The sequence below is a fragment of the Sitophilus oryzae genome, unplaced genomic scaffold (assembly GCF_002938485.1).
Source record: "Sitophilus oryzae breed Bouriz unplaced genomic scaffold, Soryzae_2.0 scaffold_1494_pilon_pilon, whole genome shotgun sequence".
NCBI lineage: Eukaryota > Metazoa > Arthropoda > Insecta > Coleoptera > Curculionidae > Sitophilus > Sitophilus oryzae.
This window is the reverse complement of record NW_022146163.1, coordinates 4,898,299-4,924,632: the sequence shown is the minus strand read 5'-3', so window position 1 is coordinate 4,924,632 and position 26,334 is coordinate 4,898,299. Positions and strand designations below refer to the sequence as shown.

Genomic DNA, 26,334 nt, shown 5'->3' with positions numbered 1-26,334 from the left:
TTTTCAGTCAAATTTCTAAAACTAAAGCTTTGTCGTATATAAAATCGTTGCAGCCTTTTGTACTTAACAACAGCACCATTGACGTCGTAAAATCTGTAAAATTCTTAGGGCTTGTTGTGGACAATTCTCTGAAATGGGACATACATATGAAAGCTTTGTCGAAAAAATTGAACTCTGCCTGTTTTGCATTAAGGTCTGTTTCTAAGGAGCTTAACTTGTCAGTGGCTAGAACTGTTTATTATGCACTTTTTGAGTCGCACCTCAGGTATGCCCTTCCATTCTGGGGTACGTGTTGTGCGACTCAATTTGACCGCATTTTCAAGCTCCAGAAGAGAGCTGTTCGATATTCACTGGGACTAAACAGCAGAACTCATTGCCGGGACTTTTTAAAGAATTAAAAATATTGACTCTTCCTTCCTTATTTATATTTGAATCCGTTTGCCTAATACGTAAACATGTATCAGCTTCTCAAGAAAGGCCATCTCACACTTATCCACTCAGGAACGCGGAGCAAGATCTTTATCTACCTACCCCATGCTCAGAGTTAGTTAAAAGTTCAATATTATACAACTCGAAAAAAATGCACAATCACCTGCCATTTGAAATCAAATCCATAACATCATTTTTTTCATTTCGCAAAGCATTGAACTCTTATTTACGAGACAAGGCTTTCTACGCCGTAAATGAATTATATTTTGAAAATCGAATTTGATCTTGTAAACACTGGTCTAATGTTTGCTATTGCTATATTTACTAATGACATCGAAATAAATTTATTTAGAGGTCATTGATATTGTACTATAAACTAACTAAATATTTTTGAATATTATTTTTATTTTTTTGTTCTTTGACATTGTAAACATTTATAAATGTTTATTTTAACAATAAGACTGACAATATTATTTGTATAATGTTTTGTATTATCTTTTGTTTGTTTGTTTATGTACCTTGTTTTTTTACTTTGTTTGTTAGTTTACCTTTGTCTACAAATTGAAAATTTTTTTGACAATAAAGGCTTTTTTTATTTATTTATTTATTTACTTTTCAGAATTCTGTGCTGAGTTTAAAGATGGGGAAATAAACTTTACTCAAAAATGTTATTGCTTCCTTAAATTTATACAGGGGTACCAAAAATTGCTGATCTATTTTAAGGATTTGTTTTATATAAAAACTTCGTTATTTCAAATGGAACACCCTGTATTTTTTTAAATAAATCTAAGCAGATTCAAATGCTCTTTCAAACTATATTAGGGTTTCCTATACCTATCTAGCTCAGATTTTGAATAAAAAGCGATAAAATCGCAATCAAGATGGCTGGTGTCGCCATGGCAATTTTTTAGTGACACAGTACTTGAATTTACCTATAATAGTTTAATAAGCCAGTATTCATTATTTTATCAAGAAAAATAAAGCAGTATCTGCTAGCAGAACGAATGTTACCTACTAGTAATTTTATTTTGTGAGAAAAATTGCTTCTTGGCCTCAAGGGCTTATGCTCAAAAATATCCAAATAGGAATCTTCCATATAAGCGTTCCTTTGAAAAACTACTTGTTCTATTTCGCAGAGCTGGTAGTGTGGTTTATAAAAAAAAACCTATTAGTCAGAAACCTATATATCGTTGGAAGTGAAGAAAATGAATTTGCCGTAATTGGCTCTTTTATAAAAAATCCATATATCTACAAGCCATGATGAAATAAATCGGAGAACTACTTCTTCGTTTTACTTGATAGAATAATAACATATTCAATAAATATTATTTATTAAACTATTATAGGTAAATTAAATAAAAGTAAACTGCTATAAATTTAAATAAAGTCCATAAACTAATTTCGATTTTGAAAATAGCTACTAACTGTCACTAGAAACTTGCCATGACGGCATTAGCCCTCTTGGTTAGGTACCATTTTATTGAAACATTGCTCTTTATTCAAAATCTGAGCTAGATAGGTATAGGAAACCCTAATATAGTTGGAAAGAGCTTTTAAATATGCTTCGATTTATTTAAAAAAATACAGAGTGTTGTATTTGAAATAACAAAGTTTTTATGTAAAATAAATATCTAAAATAGACCAGTAATTTTTGATACCCCTGTATACATTAAACGAAGCAATCAAATTTTTCAGTAATGTTTATTTCTTAGCCTTAAAAGTCAGCAGAAGAATTAATTTTGAAAAGCAAAGGGTGTTGACAATATTTTTTATTGCTTATAGCATGCAAATTTAAATATTTCGAAATATCTCAAAAACCAAAGCTTGTAAACATATTTGACCCTTATAATAAATGCCTTATTTTCTGTCGACGCGACGGATCCTAATATGAAATAAAATACCGGGTGTTCCATAAGAAAAAATATATCTTTGGTGTGGATCTTAGTTCTGACACACCCTGTACATTTCAAAATAATTTTAAATTATGCATATTACCTTCCCACATATTCCCATAAAATATTTTGTTTCTACATCTTTCCGTTTTCGTATAATCAACCGAAGCGAATGAGGTGCGCCACCCTGTATAGATTCAAGTATTTTCTATATCTTTCTAGATTTGAATATGCTATATTCCCACTATTTTCCGTTTAATTTCTCTTTTATATCTAGTATGTCACTGATTTGCAGTGGACATCAGTTATTACAAAAAAGCTATAAGCGTGGGTGACGTGAACTGTCAATTGCGGAAAATAGTGAATGTTCCAAAAAAAATATATAAATATAGAAAATTAATTTATAGAAAAAATAATTTTCTATATACTTTTTTCGTTATTTTTTCTGATATTTTAACAGCTAATATTGTGTTATTACATTCAGATTATTTATTTGTTTTATATTATTTTAAGTGGTTTATTTTATGTTATTGTTTTGATTTTGTATTACAAATTATTTAACAATTATATTAATGGGAATTATAGTTTCAACTTAAAATCATTTAAAAAAAGAAAAGACACTATTTTATGTATTGTTGGTATTTATTGATTGGAAATATATAAAATTAATTATGAAAACTCCATATTCACTTTCTTACACCCAGTAGTTTTTAGAAATATAGGGATATAGCATTGTTAAATTTTAATGATACCTTATACTTCCGGTATTATCTTAGATTTAGTATATAATTAAAGAATACTAAAATCTAGGTAATGTTAGCTTTCTAATTTTATGATTTATTTTCCTGGAAAATTTAATATTTTTGATATTATCGTAATATACTATAATTTTAAAAAAAATTATTTCAAGGTATATTTATTTTTCGTTGAAAATGTTGGCAGTCAGCATATACATAAATTAATAAAGCTAAGATAATAATAAAACAATAATTATGACATAATTGGCTATAAACTTATATGACGGACAATAAAAGAATATAAGAACTTATATCATGAATTCAAGAACATTACTAATAAAATTCTAGTTTTAACAATTATTTTGCAATATAGACATAAAACCTATCTTTATGCGATTGATATTTTATAATTCATATTATTATATTAGAATAGTATAGTTTATAAAGCATAATATTTTAGATTTGCTCTAAAAAAAATTTAAACCTTGTTTAGTATTCAAAATATTTTATTAAGTCTAGTTTATATTTTATATAAACATAAATTAAATATAAGTAATTACTATTACTATAAGCACAGAATATCTAGCTACGCAACAGAAAAATACTCGAAATGAAAGAACTAAAATTGCACAAATAAAATACTAGATAGCGCGACAATATCATAATCAGAATATAATTGGAAATTTTCAACTTTCGGTTTTGGATCGACGTAGATCGACGGCACGTCGACGGCCTTGAAGCTCGGCAAAATATGCACAGTTGCCAGATTCAAACAGACTTTAATTGGCATCCCATTCTTTTTCTGGTGTATAATAATTTCTTTCTATTTTTCGTTTCTTGGCAGATACACTTATATTAATTATTCGTTTGGCTTTTAAAATTAGAATAAATTAATAAAAATAAAAAAATAAATTAGAAAACATATGCTCTCAAAATACATTTTTAATATACACTACTTTATTATGTTAACTAAGAAAATAACTTTAATTACCTTTAAAATTAATAATATACAGGGCGATTGATAGTGATATTTATTAATGCTGAAACGTTAGTAATGAAATATACGTTTAATAATAATGGAAATGATTTATTAAAATGCAGTACAAAAAATGTTAATTGACTAAAAAAAATACTATAATAACAAATTTTTTCTGTTTTCCATGTTATTTATATATACCTAGGTAGATTTTAAAAACGGCGTCCAGTTGGCTGGGAAAAGACGATCGATAACATTTCCCATTTAAATTTACACATAAAATGACAGCGATTTTCATTTCATAGCCATCGCTAACACCGTTTTTTCCCGATCATACGGTGTGAACACAATCGAACGTCAGGAAGTGGTGTCATAATAGTAGAACAATACTTATAATATTGTCGCCGAATTACAATCAAAATTTAGGATTCAGTTAGGATCAAACGTCAGGAAGTGATTTTAATTCAGCTCGTAAGATTTAACTCCAACTAACATGGCAAGTTAAATACTTAAACGTTTGAAAAAAGAGCTCTAATCTATTTTAATATGTTTAAATGATGTAGCAAATTTGAACGTAGGGTTTATCAGGAAGTATCACAATATAAATTACACAATGGCAACACTGCATAAAATTCTTTTAAATTTCGTTTGTAGAAAACTGTTTTCTTTTAAATTTATCACCCTCTGTTATGTAGTAGTGAAACTACCGCATCAAAATATCAGATTTGGAGACAGGCTTTAAAAGCCTGTCTCCTTTTGAGACCTACGATTTTTTACATGTAACGAGGCTTCTGTTGCGTAGCTAGATATTCTGTGCTATAAGGGATTACACATTATAAAGTTGTTAGTGTGCATAATTTAATGTACTATGATAACAATTTCTTTTTTTTTCTACCATTAATATTAATATTAATATCAATAATTTCCAATATTTTCAATCAAAACTTTTTATTTTAAGTACGGAATTCATTTTCCAGAAAACTGATTCATAAAAAACAATAAGTTATTAACTGCAATTTATATTTCTTAGTCAACATACATAAAAGTATAATATCAATAAATATAAGTATTTTATGTTTTCTGATATTCTAAAATATTACTTGATGTATCCATCGATGTTTCAATAATTTATTAAATATAATTTATTTTCGAATAATAAATCGAAAAATAATTTTTTGCGTCTCTTTCATTTATAAAATACCAAGGTGGTTCCATTGGTTCAAGGAAACACAATTCTCAGATAATAAAACAGCTAAAAGCAAGTCAATAACTTTTCGTAGGTCTACAAACATATGAAGCAAATAACTTGAGGTATTTTTTATCGATTTGTCATAAAATTGGCAGGAAAAATCGACTTGGCTCGATTTGTTTAAACAAGCATTAGAGCAGGGTTATATTTTATAAAAGTTCCTTTAATAACTTTTATAAGTACAAGTTAAAATTTATACACGAGGAGATTAATAATATTCTTATACAATATAATTGCTTACTTTAAATAATGTTGCATATCATTATGTATTATCACTTTTTTTATTTTATTCGTTTATATTTCAGTTAAACCAATAATTATTATTCTAAAGAAAATAATTTTTGTTATAGCTTGTTGGAACTTCAGCTTGTTGTACATACAGGGTGAGTTTTCTACGATGTTCTCTATGAGTATCTCGGAAACTACTGAAAATAAAGAGTCGGTTAAATAGGGAAAAAATTGCAGTTTTGTGGGGTCATAAATATGCGCCTTTCAGATTTTTGAAAAAGTTCATGGCTTACTAGATATTTCGAAAAAAACAAATGTCCGCTATTTTAAAAATTGTTCCTAATTCCATTATAATCTATTTTAGACAAAAAGTTTTGAGATAAAAGTTGTGGGTAATCACATCCTTAATGAGATTGTATTGTACTTTTTTTTCTAAAGTCTGTCATTTTTGACATATGACACAAACTTATGTTTTTTTAACAGAAACCATAGTTGGCCATGACTTCATAAAAAGCGCCATTTTTCTAAGATTTTCAGTGATATAAACTATAATATGTTTTTTCGATAAATTACTGAGTTATAGCCAATTCTTATCATTTTTAAACAATTTCACTTAGTTAGCCATGGAAACAAGTTCAATCGTCGTTGCTCTCAGAAATGTCAAACTGTCACATCCAAACTTTGTAAATTAAATTAAGCAAAACTTGTAAATATGCATATTTCAAATGAAGAAAAGCGTGTAGGATTATTGGTTCAACTTTTCTTGACCATACATTTTCGAGGATTTCAAGACATGTTAGAAAAGTTAAATATAGAGACTCGCGCATCAATAGAGTGATCCAACATGACTTTCATTATGACACTCCCCCCATAATGAAAAAAATGCTAAAAATTATGGATATTATAATTATTTAAACTCAAAGACAGGAACAGGTGGACCAATTGCATGGGCCTTCTCGATCACCTGACCTATCTGTTTTAGATTTTTTATGCGGCATATTTTTTGAATATTTTCTATAATAACTTAAAGTGTATGTAGTGATATTATTTTTTTAAGTTTTAGTTTGTGTAATGTAATTGTAAAGAGCTGTTTAATAAAATATTCTGTCTTTTTATAAGTTCGGTTAGGACACATAAATACAACACAACATAATAAGAATACCATGCCAACTAAGTGAAATTGTTTTAAAATAATAAGAATTGACTATAACTCAGTAATTTTTCGAAAAAAGAACATAATATAGCTTATATCGCCGAAAAGCTTAAAAAATGGCGGTTTTTATAAAGTCGCCAACTATGGTTTCCATTAAAAAAAACATAAGTTTGTGTCATATGTTAAAAATGACACAGTCTCATTAAGGATGTGATTATCTACAACTTTTGTCTGAAAACTTTTTGTCTAAAATAGATTATAATGGAATTAGAGACCATTTTTAAAATAGCCGATTTTTTTTTAATAGCTATTAAGCCATGAACTTTTTCAAAAATCTGAAAGGCGTATATTTATGACCCCACAAAACTGCAATTCTTTCCCCATTTAACCGAGTCTCTGTATATAAAACTCACCCTGTATATAATAGTTTTGTGCCAAATATAACTTAATCATGGTCATAAAAACTTTTTGCCCTATACAGGGTCACTCAAAAATATTTTCAAATTTGTTAAAAGTTGTATCCTTGTTTAAGGGTTGTATATACATATCTATTTTAAACAAAATGATCTTTTTTTAGTTCAGTGGATTTAAAAAAAGATGCCTAGTAGTTTTTGAAATATGGCCATTTCTAAAAACCGAATTTTCCGTTTATTCAAAGTTCTGTCAAAATTTTAACATCGAAAATATTTCATACTTTTTGACCAGAAGTACCGTTGAAAGCGTCTTCTTCAAAATTCAGCGTACTAAAATTTGCAGTGTTGTTCGATATTATTTCTCCACTATTTTAAATAAAACACCCTGTAGTTTCCATCATATACGAACAGATTTTGTTCAATCATTTTGTTTTATTAAGCACTTCCTGTACCTAAAGTAAATATTTACCGAGAAAATATTTTTTTTTTGAAAATATAACACAAAACTTACTACTTTTCCTTTCTTTTAATAGTAGATTATGGTATTTATGTAATGAGAACTTATGGCGACACCCCGCTCGCTGTGCTGAAAAATTGTATTAGCATTTTATTTAAAAACATAAAACTTTAGTTTTAAAAATATGCTTAAATTCCCTGTGTATTGATATCAATATTTTTAAAATGTGCATTACCATCGTAAAGTTTATCAGTGAAGAAAACTGGAGTAAAAATAACATACCAACTTAAGATAGAACTTTTTCGGAACCCTGAGTCCAAAGAAAAATTTGCGGAATATTTAAACGATTGAAAAATAAAATAAAGATCAAATCGACGTATAAACCGCACGACTAACAGAACAACAGCTCTATTTGATTATTATTTATTAATATTAAAATTAATATTAAAAGCTGTATCGATCTGCCGGCGATTTCCAGGGAAAAACAACACATGGTTTGGTTATTAAAATATATTATACTGGACATTATTGCGAACAATTTAAATATACAATATATTCGACATTTGTATGCCTAAAGTGTCTAGTCAGTACAGCACTTTGAATAAAAAGATTAAGAGTCTATTACGCTGTACTTTCGGGTACTCAGGGGTCGGGTAAAGCGGGTATGTAGCCGAAGAAAATATATATTATATTTCAGAAATCTGACTAAGGCTTAGCCCGATCCTGTCGTGTTAAGCCACACCAAAGAATATTATAGTTAACACAATAGAAAACCCATCCCGTGTAAAATTTTTGGAACCAAAAAGGATCCCGGCTTTTTGAGCCGGGATCCATCGAGGCGCCGCAATGTTAAAAAGCGATTCCTTCCTTGTCTATGTTGCCAAATCCTAGGCCAAATGCTACCGGCACACGCGGCGGCCCGACGGCGATCATCAAAGCACAGAATATCTAGCTACGCAACAGAAAAATACTCGAAATGAAAGAGCTAAAATTGCACAAATAGAATACTAGATGGCGCGACAATATCATAATCAGAATATAATTAGAAATTTTGAACTTTCGGTTTTGGATCGACGGATCGTCGACGGCCTTGTAGCTCGGCTAAATATGCACAGTTGCCAGATTCAAAAAGACTTGAATTGGCATCCCTTTCTTTTTACTGTGTATAATGCAGTATGTGTTTCTTTCTATTCTTCTTTTCTTGTCAGATACACTTATATTAATTATTCCTTTGGCTATTAAAATAGTTTTAAGTATATATATTATTACAAAACATATACATTTTTAATATACACTACCTTATAATGTTAACTAAGAAAATACCTTTAATTGCCTTTAAAACTAATAATATACAGGGCGATTGATAGTGATATTTATTAATGCTGGAACGTTAGTAATGAAATATAAGTTTAATAATAATGGAAATAATTTATTAAAATGCAGTACAAAAAATGTTAACTGACTAAAAATTACTATAATAACAAATTTCTTCCGTTTGTCACGTTATTTATATAGACCTAGGTAGATTTTAAAAGTGACACAGGTACAATAATAATATATTAGTTCGGCATAAAAGTTGCTGTCACGACATCGAACAATAAATTAAAAATCGTAAAATAAATTAAAATTATTAATTAAACAAATCTTTATAAAGAAAACGCAAGTACACCAAATTTGGGCCCAATCGAACTCAGGAGATGATATCATAATAGTGTACTATATTATGGTACCACTCGATATGCTTAAAGGTACCATAATATTGCAATGTCACCGAAGATCCGTAGTATACCAAATTTAAGAACAATCGAACGCCAGGAAATGGTATCGTAATATGGTACTATATTAAGGTACCACTTTATATGCATAGTACCATCATATTACATCAATGTCACCGAAAATACGTAGTATCCGAAGTTTAAGCCCAATCGAACGCCATGTACGTAATATAGTACCATATTATGGTACCAGTTGATATGCTTCATGGTACCATAATAATGCAATGTCGTCAAAAATACGCAAGTATATATCAAAAATGAGCTCAATCGAACGCCAGGAAATGGTATTGAAATATGGTACTATATTAAGGTACCACTTTATATGCATCATAGTACCATCATATTACAATGTAACCGAAGATGCGTAGTATACCAAGTTTAAGCCCAATAGAACGCCAGGAAATGGTATCGTAATATGGTAATATATTATAGTACCTCTTATTATACTCCATGGTACCATAATATTACAATATCACAGAAGATACGTAGTATCCCAAATTTAAACCCAATCGAACGCCATGTACATAATATGGTACTATATTATGGTACCAGTTGATATGCTTCATGGTACCATAATAATGCAATGTCATCAAAAATACGCAAGTATATATCAAATATGAGCTCAATCGCCAGGAAATGGCATTGAAATATGGTACTATTTTAAAAGTACCACTTTATATGCATCATAGTACCATCATATTACAATGTCACCGAAAATACGTAGTATACCAAGTTTAAGCCCTATTGCCGCCATGTACCTAATATTGCTATGTCATCAAATATGGTACTATAGAAGGTACCACTTTATATGCTCCATGGTACCATAATATTACAATGTCACTGAAGATATAGAATACCAAGTTTAAGCCCAATCGAACGCTATGTATCGTAATATGGTACTATATTAAGATATCACTTGATATGCTTCATGGTACCATAATATTGTAATGTCATGAAATATAAGTATATATCAAATACCGTATGATACCGAAAAAAAAGGCGTCCAGTAGGCTGGAAAAGGACGATCGATGACATTTCCCATATAAATTTACATATAAAATGACAGCGATATACGTAGCCATCGCTAACGCCGTTTTTTTCCGATTATACGATATGAAAATGGTATGAACACAATCGAACGTCAGGAGGTGGTATCATAATAGGTGATTTAGTGTTTTTATTTTGCTGTTTAACACCAAAGGTTCCAACCCTCAACTGTAATAGTAGAACAACACTTATTATATTGTCGCCGAATTACAATGAAAATTCAGGATTCAATTATACAATCAAACGTCAGGAAGTGATTGTAATTTAGCTAATAAGATTTAATTCCAACTAACATAGCAAATTGAAAAAAACAGCTCTGATCTATTTTAATATGTTTAAATGATGTAGCAAATTTGAAGGTAGTCGTTATCAGGAAGTATTACGATATGAATTACACAATGGCAATACTGCACAAAATTCTTTTAAATTTTGTTTGTAGAAAACTGTTTTCTTTTAAATTTATTGCCCTCTATTATGTATTAGCGAAACTACCGCATCAAAATATCTGATTTGGAGACAGGCTTTAAAAGCCTGTCTCCTTTTGCTACCTACAATTTTATACATGTAACGAGGCTTCTGTTGCGTAGCTAGATATTCTGTGATCAAAGCCTTCCGTATTCCCCCGCACCCCGTTGTGAAGGCTTCGTGGTGTGCTCATTTTTTATATTTTGAATTGTGGATTTTGCTTTATTATTTTGAATTATTATATTTTGATTTAAGTTTCCGTGTTTTAAAAATATGTCGGGCAATGTATGTCAATATTACAATTGCAGACTATCAAGGAGGGACAATCCTAATTTAAAAATGTTTAGGTTCCCTTATAAAAATCGAAGTATATGCGAACGTTGGATTTTAAATTCGGGTAAGCAGAGGCGTGACTGAATATTATGCTGGATATCTTCTAAAAAAATGCAAGATAAATTTAATTGTTTAGAGTACAGTTCAAAATTTCACAACCAATTTTTGTCGAAAAAATATTCTAATGAATATAAAGAACAAGAATATTTAGGTCTTAAAATAGAAAGCAAAATTATTGCGAAAAGTGAGATTTCGATTTGGTTAGGTAGTAAGGAAAAAACATGCTACCCACACAAACTTTTTTAGTGAATTATTTAATTATTGCTAATATCTTCAAATTTTGCAAATGGGAAGAAGTTAAAAAAAATGACAAAAAGTTTAAAAAATAAGTAGAATTTTAGCATATCTACCCTACAGAAATAACAATTTTACTAGTTCAGTTGAGCCCGTTAATGAGATATTTTAGGGCCTTTTTTGTGATGGTTCTGTTTACAATCTAGATCCGCCTCATTTGGGGATGCTAAACAATTCATCCCAAAAAATTGATTTTAGTTACTTGTTGCAAAAAATTCCCTTTTTACTATTTACACTGTTACCGCCAAATCTTGTTTATTATGAAAAATTAGATTGTCTTATAGTTGTGATTTGTTTAGTACAATAAAATTATTTCATTTCTTAGCATAAATTTTAGAATAATTGTAGATTTCATTTTTATATACCTAACTTAACCGGTAATTACTTGTTGTCTGATGTAAATAATGTACAGTATTCGCATTTTATTTTGTCCCATTTTTGCCAGGCTATAACTTTTCTATTTTTGTATAGAACATTCATTAAAAACAAATTTTAGGGTCTTTAGTCAAGTTTTATTGTTTATTATAATCAATAATGTCATAAGTTGCCAAATGTCACCGTTATTGGTATGAACTATTTTTTTTTAAATGGGACACCCAGTATGTTTAAAGTGTATTTATACAGGGTGTTTCAAAAACATGTGCCATCTCTCGTGGGGAGACTTCTCACGTAAAAATAAGATTAATTTTTCGTATCAACATAGGTCCAATTCCGCTTTGTTTCGTATCTACAGGGTGTTAAAGTCTTTTCGATTTATTATAATTTTCTGATATTATTTCTTTCCATGTACTTTTTGGCGTGTTGAATGAAATTTTCAGGGTAAAATTTACTATAAATGCGACATATTTTAAAGCCAAAAAAGTGTAGACATATTCACCAGGGACATGCATATGGGTTATCACTGAAATATTTTCATAAATAATCATGTACGCCACTGACTTTTTTCTCTCTTGTTAGCGAAATAGTGTAAGTAATCTATTCGTAGTAGAATTATCTTTGGCCACACCCAAAGTTCCATGCACACGTGCTTTGATTAAGGCTTGATTAAAGTTTGCAAAGCTTCAGTACCTGCCATAAAGTAGCGAGCAATTTGTTAGAAAACCATATAAATTATATATCACTGTAATCACAAAACTTCAATCTATTTCCGTATTGTAACGGAATTTTAAATTATATCTTTATTTTCGAGAAAATTTAGTTCAGACATAAGGAATATTTTGTTGATGTTTGACCATCAAAATCTTAAAAATAAAGAAGTCTAAATATATGCTACAATGCGGATATAGTATAATCTTTTATCTTCATTTGTGTAAAAATACCTAGCCAGTTTGACATAAAACGTTAAATGCCGAACGCTTATTTTGCTACTTTTTCGGGCTAGTGAAATGGACTCTAAAGGAAGAACTATAATACTATCCATGTATTCATGCATGGTGGACGGAATCGGCATCATAGGTCCCCATCCTTAACAGTTCTACCGGGTGTGTCTCAAAAGTTGCTCAACCCTATAACTTTTTTATTCTTTCTGATTAAAAAAAACGCGGTTTATTATGGTAGTATATGACATAAATCAGGATTGATTGGCGTATAAATATGTTATTCTATCCAGAGTGTCATTTTCTACCAAATAAAGTAAAAATATAGCAGGAGTGCTAGTTAAAAATCAAAAGTTATAGTAATTTCCGGTGAAACAGGAAGTGACCAAAAATAATTGAATACCAAAAATATATTAAAACCAAAAATTAATTGAATACGTCAATCAATACTAATTAATGCCATGTATTAACATATCTAATCTCGTTTTATTATCTGAAAAAATAAAAAAGTTATAGGGGGTGAGCCACTTTTGAGACGCACCCGGTATATGGCGTTTTAATTGAAATGTTTTCACACTAGTAATTCTCCCATAAAAGTTAAAACATTTGCTTTTAATGAAACATTTTGTTTGGTTTGGATCTGAATGTAATAAATATCTAACGTATAAAAAATGGAAAGTATTCTTACCTATATTTTAAAATTATTCGAACAAGTCAAACAAGAAATATATTAAATAATATAAAAGAAACTAAAATTAATAGAGTACAAAGCACCATGCAAATATCCAAAAAAAACATTGAAAGCAATAAAACAAATTTTTGAATCGAAATAAGTTAGTTGCACATAATTTACCTTTATACAAAAGTGCTTCGTTTGTCCATTAGAGGGCATCAATCAAAAATAAACACGAACGTTAATTAATTTAAAATTTATTAATAATTTTTTAAGCTTTTTATGAAGCTTTTTTTATTGTCAACTATAGTTTTTGACACAATAAAATTCCATATTTTCGCCAACTAGATTACTAGAGTATAATAGAACTTATGCGCTTCCATATCTTGATGTGAATCCTCAAAGTTCTCAAAAAGTATGCGCGGTGGCGTTTTTGTACAAGGGAAAAAAATGTTGTAAATATTAAAAAAAACGTTCTATCAAAAAAAAATCGGTCGTCAGTTGAGTTGAAAAATATTTATACTAAAATTTATATAGGGATAGTTTTCACCCTTCCCATAATTTTTCTTAATTTTTATGAAAGTTAAATGTTAAAGCACTTAGCAAAATATGGACCCCTAGAATCTCATTCAAATCGGAATAACTGTCCTTAAAATATCTGAAAAAATGTGTTTATTTTTTTAAAGTTTGATGCTCTCTAGCGGATAAACGAAGCACTTTTGTATAGAGGTAAATTGTGACCAATGAACTTATTTTAAATTCAAAAATACGTAGTAGTTCTATGCCCACCGAATATTGAGACACCCTGTATACAGACTGTTTCTGGAATATCGATTTTTGGGAGAATCATCAAAAAGTAATATCACAAACAACGGACGAATTTAAAAAAGAAATATCAAATCGGCATCGATGAACCGCATCGACGCATTTATCCACGAAGCTCATCATACTCACTATGCGTGTATGGACGCATGGACAAATCAAATCGACGCATCGGCGCATAGTGGGTATAGGGCTTAACCATAGCATACCGGGTGTGTCTCAAAACTGGCTTTAATAACAACTCAACAATAACTTTTTTATTTTTTTAGATAAAAAAACGAGATTTGGTATGTTAGTATATGACATAAATTAGGAATGATTGACGTATTTAATTGTTTTTGGTCACTTCCTGTTTCACCGGAAATGTCTACAACTTTTGATTTTTAAATGGCACCATCGGTATATTTTTACTTTATTCGATAGAAAATGGTACTCTGAATTGAAACACTTTTGAATTACAACACTGAATAACAACTTTTGACATTTTCGCTTAAAAAATTGTATTTTAATTTTCAATCTAGAGTGTTAAAAACACTAATCTTTAATCAAGAAGCCTTGGAAAAATAGATTTAATCGTCTAATGTTTTTATGTCCTGGCCGTTTAAAAGATACCCAAATCGTATTTTTAATCATATCTGAATTTATTCGAATGGAACGAGGGTGGCTGACATTTCATTCTATTGAGAGTGTCATTTTCTATCGGATGAAGTAAAAAAATACCGAGGGTCTTATTTAAAAATCAAAAGTTGTATTCATTTCCGGTGAAACAAGAAATGACCAAAAGCAATTGAATACGTCAATCAATCCTAAATTATGTCATATACTACATACTAAATCTCGTTTTTTTCTCTGAAAAAAATAAAAAAGCTATAGGGGTAAGCCACTTCTGAGATGCACCCAGTATATATTTTGACAATAATTTAATACTTTTGATACACACAATTAACATGTAAAAGATAAATCAATATTGTAAGTAAAAAGTAAAACTCTGTAAAAGCTTGCAAAGAAGCCAACACACAAAAAGCCAAGAGATTTACCTGAATGACCATTAGAGATATTGATTAGGCTGGTAGACCCATCTACAATAAACAGAAACATTACTGTGTCATAAGTATATAATGACTGGAAATCTATCGATTTACTGTTCAATTAGGGAAACTCTGTTTTCGTGTTTTATTTCATTTTTTACAGAACAGCTTTCCATCAACACGGGCGCATTGCTTTATAAATGTTTATTTAACTTTTGTATAACGTCGATTATTTTCGACATGAATGGATTTAACTGTTATTTATTTCATAAGAAAAGTACCATACAATCAAAATTAAATCGGCCACAGGAGTTGGCTTGGAAAAGAAGATCGCTGTTAACTTTATGTGTAAAATTATATAGGAAATGTGAAATGTCATCTATCATTTCAAAACTTTCCAAAAAAACTTGAGACAGTTTTTTTTATATCATACGGTATATTTGCTATTTAAAAAAATATATCTGGTAATCGCAAAACAATTTCCGATGCAAGTGATCAAGTTTTAGTGACAAACTATGGCGACAGCGCTGCCAGATTGTGATGGATCTATGAGATAAATCTTAATTTAAGTGACAAACAATATATTTATTATATAATTTTTTAATGATTTAAAAAATTAATGTTTCCTAGCTTATTTTACTTATTTCATAAAAAAAACTAGTCCATTATGAAGATTATTCTAAGCGTTATTATGGGTTATTTATTTATTTATTGATGTACATCTTACAACGCCATAAGTGTTAATAATAAGAAAGAGGGTGCTATAAATGCACAAACTAATATTCACAAACACACAAAATAACTTTGAAAGAGGTGTAATGGTGCTTATCAATCAAACTTACTTCTCTGACTGCAGTCAAGGGTAATAAAGGACCTTTATTGTCACGTTCTCGTTCAAAATAGTTTATCAGGGAAGCTACAAGCTCTTTGCTTCGACTGTTTAAATGCTTCGGCATATTTTCAACACACAATTTCAAGAAATGCAATACAAAAATTCGAAAATTTAGTTCATAAAAGAACTGTTTGCGCTTAAAAGTACAATTTTTAAAAAAGACTATGAAAATAGGCAAAAACCGAGAATTACTCACAAAGATTCAACAACAACACGATATTATACAAAATAATGACTGACATTAGGATAATTATCAAATAATAAACGACAACCTTGCTGAAAACGGCGCAATGTGACCAACATGGCGATAATAAAATTCGGTTTAAACTAATTTTTGCAGCTTTAATCTAAATAAAACATCTGATTCAATCATTTGCTCTATAAAGTAAAATGAAGAGCTGCTCGGTATCTTAAATTAACTCGGTATCTAAAATATTTTTACCCAAATTTAATTTAATCAGGTTTATAGACTTTAGTGTTAATGTCGATATGATTGATGACAGGAATATGTTTAGCGATTACAATATATTTGATACCAATTAAACTTTTAGTTACGTAATCGATGGCGCAATTTTTAAATTCATTTTTACCAACCATGGACATATTCCCCAGTGAGCAAAGTTTTGTCAAATTTAGGGAACATTAGGGAACAGTTACGTATTACAAGGGTATTACGTATCTGCGTTTTATTGCTTCAAATTAGGCACAAGATGGGCCTGGTAACGTAACAACGACGTCACCTAAAACACATTTCCCTTAAAGGAATCAAATGCTCACTGGGTCGGCACCGAGCTGACTAACTGGAATTTAAATTTCCCGCTGAGGTTTCAGGTGGTAGCTCTGCTGAAAAAGTCAAGTTGTCACATTTATTTATTTATTTCCTGACATTGTCATTCGTTTTGACACTTTAATTTTGAATTACGAGTTTTTGGTATAAATAAATAGTGTTGTGATACTTTCAGCTTAAAAATGTTTACCAGCAGACCTAGCAGTCGAACATTGTTCTTTTTAGAACCTTTCTTAATGCGAAGTGTACAAAATAGCTTAATAGCCGTAAAAAACTCATCGCAACTTTATTAGAATATTTTGAGCGGGAAAGCGGTAGTAATGGCCCTTTATGTCCCTTAAGTGCTGTTAAAAAGGTGAGTTTTGTTGATCTAAATAATAACTGTTTATATATTTATAATTTATTTATATTTGTTTCCTAAAATATTTCGATTAAAAGAAAATATATAAAAGTGGGCAACGCTGTGCCGTGTGTCAAGCTTAATCCCGTGACTAAAATAAATAAATGCCTTTATTGTCAAATTTTTACAATTTGTAGACAAAGATAAAGTAAACAAACAAAGTAAACAAACAAGGTACACAAACAAACAAACAAAAGATAATACAAAACATTATACAAATAATATTGTCAGTCTTATTGTTCAAAATAAACATTTATAAATGTTTAGAATGTCAGGGAATAAAAAAAAATAAAAATAATATTCAAAAATATTTAGTTAGTTTATAGTTATAGCACAACACGTACCCCAGAATGGAAGGGCATACCTGAGGTGCGACTCAAAAAGTGCATAATAAACAGTTCTAGCCACTGACAAGTTAAGCTCCTTAGAAAGAGATGTTAATGCAAAACAGGCAGAGCTCAATTTTTTCGACAAAGCTTCGATATGCATGTCCCATTTCAGAGAATTGTCTAAAACAAGCCCTAAGAATTTTACAGATTTTACGACGTCAATGATGGTGTTGTCACAAAGTCCTCCTACACTGGGTGCCTGCTCACCAAGGGATAGAAGGCAATGAAAAAGCAAATAATCTAGCTAGGAAAGGAGCGAACACTCCACTAACTGGACCAGAACCGTTCTGCTTTCCAAGTGGTAACCAAATCAAGGCGGAACTCAAGAACTTGGAAGATTCCATCCGCAACCTGGAATGGAAATCTTGCAATGGTCTAGGACACTCGAAGAAGTTTCTGAGGGCTTATGATCAAGAAAAATCACAGATCTTCCTGGGTCTAAGTAAGAACATCTTCGGATTGTCACGGGGTTTTTAACAGGACACTGTCTCCTCAATGAACACCTCAGTAGATTGAAACTAAGAAGAAACGGCGAATGCAGATTCTGTGGGGAAGATGGTGAAACACTAGTACACCTCATCACTGAGTGCGCCGAGACGACAACCATTCGTGCCATGAATTTTGGTACGACTGATATTGGAGATGGAGAACTACCCTCTATAAAACCGTCCCAGATACTGGCTTTTGTCAAAGCCTTGGGACTGTATGATGAGTTATGATTCAAGAAAGGGGGACACAATGGATCTGTAAGGTCGAAGTGATTAACCCCCCTCCCACTCATTCTAAATTCTAAAAAAATTCTAATGGTGTTGTCAAGTACAAAAGGCTGCAGCGAGTTTTTATACAACAAAGCTTTAGTTTTAGAAATGTTGAGACTCAGGAGGTTCGAATCGCACCAAGATTTAATGGTTTGGTTTGGTTTTTCAATTAAGTCATTTGATATAATCCTATTAAGTGCCGTGACGTCCTTGTTGCTCCAAGTGAAGCTAGTGTCGTCCGCAAAAAGACATATTTTGCCACTGATGTTTATGTTAGCAATGTCGTTAACAAAAGAAGAAACAAAATAGGGCCTAGTACTGAGCCTTGTGGTACTCCACATTCTATTGGCTTGCTAGAGGACAACGTGGTATCTACCCTCACAAGTTGACTTCTGTTGCTCAGATACGACTTAAACCATTCGAGAGATGTTCCCCTGAACCCACGGTGCTACAGTTTATTAATTAGGATCGTATGATTTACACAGTCGAACGCCTTAGAAAAATCACAGAAAATTGTTGTTGTAGAATGATGGTTATTTAGGCTGCAATAAACTTTATTAAGGAGGGAAAACATAGCGTCATTTGTGGACTTGTTGCTTAGAAATCCAAATTGATGTTCAGTAAGTATTTTGTACTTAAACAGAAAAGATACCAGCCTTCTTTTAACCAACCTTTCTATGATCTTAGATAGCGTTGGAAGGAGTGCAATTGGGCGATAGTTAGAAGCTTCATCTTTGTCTCCTCCTTTATGCAGAAGAATGATTATTGCCGTCTTAAGACATTTTGGAAAAATACCATTTTGGAATGACATGTTTATTAAAGCAGTTAGGTGATTCAGAGTGCTTTCTGGCAGATTCGAAAACATTTTTAAAGTTAGCCCGTCGGTCCCAGATGAGGATTTATTTTTGATAGTATTAATTGTACTGCGAAGCTCTTCTAAAACTACGGGCGAAAAAAAGAATCTGTGTAAGTTTACATTATCATTAGAAAGATATGAAAGTGGATCATGAGAAGGACATATGGTATTAGTTAAGTTTTTCGCTACATTTACAAAGTAATCGTTAAGGTTCTCAGGTGAGGTAGAGATATTGCTAGACGAAGAAAAAAGCTTTGTTTCTCAAATCATTCACAATAGACCATGTTTCTTTAGCAACATTACCAGAATTACTATTCTCCTATTATAATAAAGGGCCTTAGCGGCTCTTATAGTCTAATGATAATTTTTTCTGTATAGTTTTACGTAATTGTGGAAGAAGACACTGTCTGAGAATTTTTTTAAGTGAGATAATGAACGCATGTTTTTAGAAGATATGCGTAGACCTTTAGTGGTCCAAGGTTTATTATGCTTATTTTTGATAGGCCTAAGAGGAAAGGATTTGAACGCTAGACTGGTTAATGTTTTTACGAAAATAGAAAATTCGGTGTCGACATCGTAAGAGCGAGTATCCCAGTTGGTTGTTTTACATAAGTGGCTGAACTTTTGAGCATTCTTTTCTGAAAAAATACGGCATAATTTACGAGGAGCATTTTTGCTTTTGGACTTTATCGAAAATTCAGTTATAACTGCTTCATGATCAGAGAGACCCGAGCTAAAGACGTTGCAGGCGATGGAGTTAGGATCAAAAAATGACACAACATAGTCTATAGTACTTGAACTGGTTTTGGATATTCTGGTAGGTGAGCCTACATGCATGGCTATTCCAAAAGAATCAAAAATGGACTAAAAGTTTATTTGGTATAAACTGTAGTGTTTTATTTTGCTGTTGGAACGCCAAAAACTTAAAAAAATAAATGTGTGTTTAAAATGTGTTTAAAAAATGTACTAAAATAAATCCAGTTTTGAATTAACCTAGTTTGATATTAACATAACAAACTACAGACGCATAAAAGGTGAGAAAAAATCCATTAAAATTTAATTACAAGAAACTTGCTGCAACCACTTCATTCTAAAAATAAACAAGTTCGAGCTAAAAATAAGAATGCTTTCCAAGTTCTTTTCTAGTAATAACGCATCAGACATAACAAAAAGGGCAAATTTTGTTCCAGTTATTCCAGAGATTTGTACTGGGTGTTTGTTCGATAGTCTACGTCTACATTTACCTGCTATAGGAAGGTGTTGAAATGAAATTAATTATAAATTTGATCACGATCGATATAGACCTTATTAATTATTCTATGGAAGAAGTTTTGAGAACTACATAATTTTCAAGAAAAGGTGAAAAGGTAAAATTTTCAATGCTTTTAGAAAGTTTTATTACAATAACTCTTACTGGATAAAAGGTTTTTGTGTTTACTTCTAACCTTTGACTAATATTTTAAAACTATAACTGTACTCAGTAAAGTCAGTTAGCTTTTATTTTCCAAAATCACTGTACAGAGTGACCCCGCTTGTACAGAATGGACCAAATTGGTCAATTGTAAAGGGAAACGCTCTTTTTTAAGAAAATAGACGAAAACTAATATCGGTGTCTGGAGCTCAATTTTTATCAAAAACATTACAGTAAAAACCGCACATCGATATGTTACCGGTTCGAAGTTACATGGTGTTTATCAAAAATTATTTATTGCTATGGAAATTTTTTTGTTTTTATAAAAACATTTCTAAAGTAGCTTTTACATAGAATTTAATTGCTTAAGTACATATATTTTTTTAATTAAAATTTAAGATTTATCAAGAGAAAAATTGATTTGTTATATGGGACACCCTGTATATTTTTAATTCAATGGAAAGAACTAAAAATTGCTCTTCCAAAAATATAGCACCCTTGATATTTTGTTCGAGTCCCCTTCGAAATGCAGAATTTATAAAAGTTTGGAAACATATTTTTTCAACAAGACGAGGTACCGCCTCACAACGCAAATTATCAGCAATTTTTTGCAGCCAATTTCGAGAATAATTGGATAGCTAACAAAGATCCCAGCCGTTCACCGTCGAGGCTGCAGGGCTTAACGCCTATGGATTTTTATTTTTGGGGTAGACTTCTTCTTCTTCTTCTTACAGTGCCATACTCTATATAGAGCGTCGGCTACCTCTCGCATGTACTTGTGATGTGTGTCATCAGTGTTTCACAAGTACACGAGACCTACAGTTTATCGCCGAATCCGAACGGCACTATATTTGAGAGGCTGTACAAGGCAAATATACTCAAGGTGGTTTGCCATTGCCTTCCTTTAGGTGGCGGCTCGTTGGTCGCTCTATTTAGATAAATAAATATTTTTATTTAAATAAATAAAGCGACCGTACTGGCTTGGGATCGAACCCAGTACCTTCCGCTCCGCAGATCGACAAGTTTCAAGTTTCAAGTTTCAAAGCATTTATTGAGAATGTCTCCTTAAATACAATAAAAAGGTGCTATATACAATATATACAATAAATAAAATAACATGATAAGATGGTATGTTGTTCTTCTGACGAAGCACTCAACCACCTAAGCGAACCCTGTGAACAGGGGGGCCGGTGTTTGCCCTAGGTAGCTCTTTTATTGACCGGGCAGATCGACACACTAACGCTGGAGCTACGGCCGGCCACTTGGGGTAGACTAAAGGATCTTATTTTTAAATTGCCCGTATACTCTGACAAGAATTAAAAGTGCTTAGCGGTTAAGCTAGGTCTTTTTCACCCCCATTTAGATAATGAATTCCGCGAGAAATGTTTAAAAACGGTCCATTCTGTGCAGAAGGGAAGGCGGTCTACATTTTGAACACATTCTGTAGCAATATTTCTTGTCATGGTTTGCTATTTATTATTATTACTATTAGAAATCATTTAAATGTGTTATTGTTGTTAAATATAGTTACAAAATTCTGCATCTTTCATTGTTAATATTATTTTGTGTTACTGAACTGTGCCATTTGGCTTGCTGATCAAATCGTTGCCACAAATTACCTATAACAGATGCGAAAGAACACCGAATTACGCGTTCAGGTTTCTGTGACCTTCAGAAAGAGTTCATAGACAATCCGCATCAATGTATAGTTTGGGTTATTATTTGTTTGGGTGAAAATAATCTGCACCAATATGTTATCGAGGCATACAAAAAGGTCCACAGACTTCGAGACATACGAAAAATCAAGTCTATTTAGCGTGTGTCGCAATTTTCACACCTTAAAAAATTAGTTTTTTATAGCTATAGCAACTGCAGCGACTATGAAAAAAGCTGTGTGATTTTCATTCAAAATAAGGGCACCTGTAATTCATTTGAGAATGTTATAAATCGCTAAAAGAGGTTTCAAATCTCTTGGATTTCTATTAATATTAAATAAATTTTATTAAAAATTGAACTAAAATTGTTAGTATCATTAAAAACAATTCAAATTCAAAAATTGTATCAGTCAAATTCCCTCATTTAAGGTGAATATTAAAGTAAATATAAATACAGCTCATTCTAAGCTCTACTTATCTTTAAGAAAAAATTAAATCATTGTTGCAATTGGGCCTTAATGTCATTTCGAATGAACAATAGTATTAATAATGTACATTATAATAATAATAAATTTTATATCATAGTGTGTTTTAGTAGTTTTAACTAAAACACTTTTAAATTGGTATTATATTAACAACTTTTGTTCTTGAATCCAAAAAAAAGTTACCAATTTTCTCAATCAAAATATTTGTGGTCCTGAAAACGACCTTCGTTTTCCCATGTTCGTCAAGGTAGGTAATAGGTAAACGGTAAAAAAACAGGATAATGAAATTTAAAAAATTACAAAAATTGTTCAAAAGTGCCTCCCTCTTGCATTAAACAATAACCCAAATGATCATAAAATCCACTCCTCACATTGGATAACATATCAGGGGTGACAGTGTCAAAGGCATTAAATATTTTCTGCCTTAACTGCTCCAAGTTTTGAATTTCTTCATGGCCGTAAATTTTAGATTTTATGTACCTCCATAAAAAAATCATTCACCGAGAAGTCAGGTGAAATTAAACGTCAGTCTAAACAAAACTGTAATTTTTGAAAACTTGTCAAAATTTGGACACACGCTAAATGGACTTGATTTTCCTATGTCTCGAAGTCTGTGGACTTTTCTGTATAATCTCGCAGTAATTTAATAGATTGTTCGTCATATTATATCAGCTCGTAGGTGATTAGGAAAAAAAAGATATTTATAGTATAAAAAATTAATTTATTTAACAAAATTTAATTAAAGATGTGACAAAATAGTTACATTTCTATTGGTTCTATCGGACTTTTTTCAACTATATAAATCTTTATTTTTTGTAAACTTTAATGAATAAAATATTTTCAATCTAATAAATAATTTAATGATGTAAATAAGAGGAAATTTCTCACATGGGTGGTCAAATTCTATAGTTTTCATTATATCAAACAGCCTCTGAACGTTTTCTTCAGTGCAAAACTCATCAAAATTTAATTTAAATAATTTTTCCAGCCTGTAAATAAAATGAACAAATTTTTCCACTTTCATGATCAAAGGCTTTTAAATGGGTAAATAATTTCGAGTTATCCAGAGATTCGGATTTTTTTGCAAATTTTAGACAAATATCACATTGATGTATTTGAACACCCTTTTTAATGATGTAGTCAAACATAATTAAAGGCATTTTGAGTTGAAAACATTTCTCAGAGGCTGTTTGATATAATGAAAACTATAAAATTTGACCACCCATGTGAGAAATTTCCTCTTATTTACATCATTAAATGATTAATTAGATTGAAAATATTTGATGTATTAAAGTTTACAAATAAAGATTTATATAGTCGAAAAAAGTCCGATAGAACCAATAGAAAGGTAACTATTTTGTCACATTTTTAATTAAATTTTGTTAAATAAATTAATTTTTTATACTATAAATATCTCTTTTTTCCTTATAAATAAACACATTTGCATCCCATTTTAAATAAGATAATCAAATTACCAAAACTTAGAAATAACAGTTCAAAAGTTCAACAAAAATCCTACACGCGTTTTTAAAAAGAAACATATAACCACGCACTATGTCATTCCAGCAAGCGAATACGACACAGCATAGGTTTCCGGATTAAACCACTGGTGTATTTACACCACTCAATAGACGTGTCGAGTTTGCCGAGCGGTTTCCGATGCAGTCGCTTTCTTTCGCATCTGTTATAGGTAATTTGTGTCGTTGCGTGTTGTACCCTTTTAAATCGGCAGTGCAGATTGGGTCGTCCACAATTTAGTCGGCGGATCTAGTCCGTCGACTAAATTCACCGACCAAATCTGCTGGTGTATGGAATGCTATTCTGAAGAAGAAGATTAAGTCTGATTAAGTCTCTGACGAGTTAAACAGCTCATTTGCAAATTATTTTTCATATATTATATCACAAGACCTATAAGAAAATAGTTGAATGGCACAATAAATTAATAAAAACACGAGACCGCGAAGCGGTCGAATGTTTTTATTCTAAAATTATTGTGCATGAAACTATTTTCTAAAAAGCAAAATCATGCAAAAAATTATTTGAGTAGTTTAATCAATTAAATTTATAGGTTGAGTGATATACGGCTAGATTATTTCCTGAATGACTTAGAATGAAACGAATGATGAAGCAAATAACTATAAGAATTTTATTAACTATAAATTTTAACATTTTCGGACAACATTTTTTCAAAATGACGTCTCGTAAGTAATGTTTGTGCTTCAGCTACCTTGGTTACGCATCCCAACAATGCATCGAGGACCGTTTCGCATGTCAACATATCAAATTCTGACGTATTTTTCTCCACTTATTTGTTCAAAATAATATCGAATAAGGGGTTTTCACCGATTAAAATCGTTATTAAGTCATACATATGAGTTGTAAATCAATGTTTTTAAAAGAACTGTTGCCAAAATCTCTCAGAATTAGTGATAAACGACAAAAAGAAAGCCCAAAAGGAAGCCGAAAAAATAATCGCGGTTAAACTGGTCTTGGGATTTAATCACTTATCTAAACAAAATTTATTCGAAAAATTAGATTAGCTAATTGGTCCATTTCACGATGAGGGAAATAATCAATATTAAACTCCATGGAAATGATAAATCAAGCATAAAATAAAAGTTCTATCATGAGGACATTAAAATTTAAAATTACGTCAATATTTGACATTTCTACTATGTTATCAAATTATGCTGTGCAAATAAAGACGAACAAAGTTGAATGAAAATACAGATTCATATATTGTATTAGTAGTAACTAAAAAATAATACATATATTAATAATTGTTCAACATACCATTTCCTATTGCGTATTGTTGCAACAGATCTGACATATTGATATGGACAATTTCTTTCTTCTCCTGCATAAGGTTGTCACAGTGGGTTACCTTACCACTTCCTGGACCACCTGGAAATAAATATAAGTAAATCAGTACTAGTGTTACTTTACAATAACATTCACCGTCACAGCGGCCGTACTACTCGTTAGCAAAAACGGCCACCATATTACGGCCGCTCTTTTAAACCCATTTTGTAGAGAACCGAGGCTTTATTAAAACATACCGCTTGGAGTCAGATCAAACCAAATATTGTCCACCGTCAAAAAACGTGCTTGCAATATACTACCGTACAGAGCGGCCGCTCTAGAAAATACGGTGCCCTATTATTCGAGCGAACGCTTTCGAGGAACACACACCGATTTGCAAGTATACCGGGTGAGTCTAAAAAGTGGCTTTACCTCTATAACTTTTTATTTTTAAGATAAAAAAACAAGATTTGGTATGTTAGTTTATGACATAAATTAGGATTGATTGACATATTCAATTATTTTTGGTCATTTCCTGTTTCACGGGAAATG

At 30.9% G+C, this 26,334-nt stretch overlaps 1 protein-coding gene across 1 annotated transcript in view; it reads right to left on the bottom strand.

The window, feature by feature from the left end:
- The window catches only part of LOC115877556 (adenylate kinase isoenzyme 5), a 106,220-nt gene that overhangs the window by 54,861 nt on the left and 25,025 nt on the right, over window positions 1-26,334 (bottom strand). Inside the window, exon 3 of the mRNA XM_030893797.1 lies at window positions 25,774-25,884. Coding sequence (XP_030749657.1) covers window positions 25,774-25,884 — 111 coding nt within the window. The remainder of the gene's footprint in view (window positions 1-25,773; window positions 25,885-26,334) is intronic.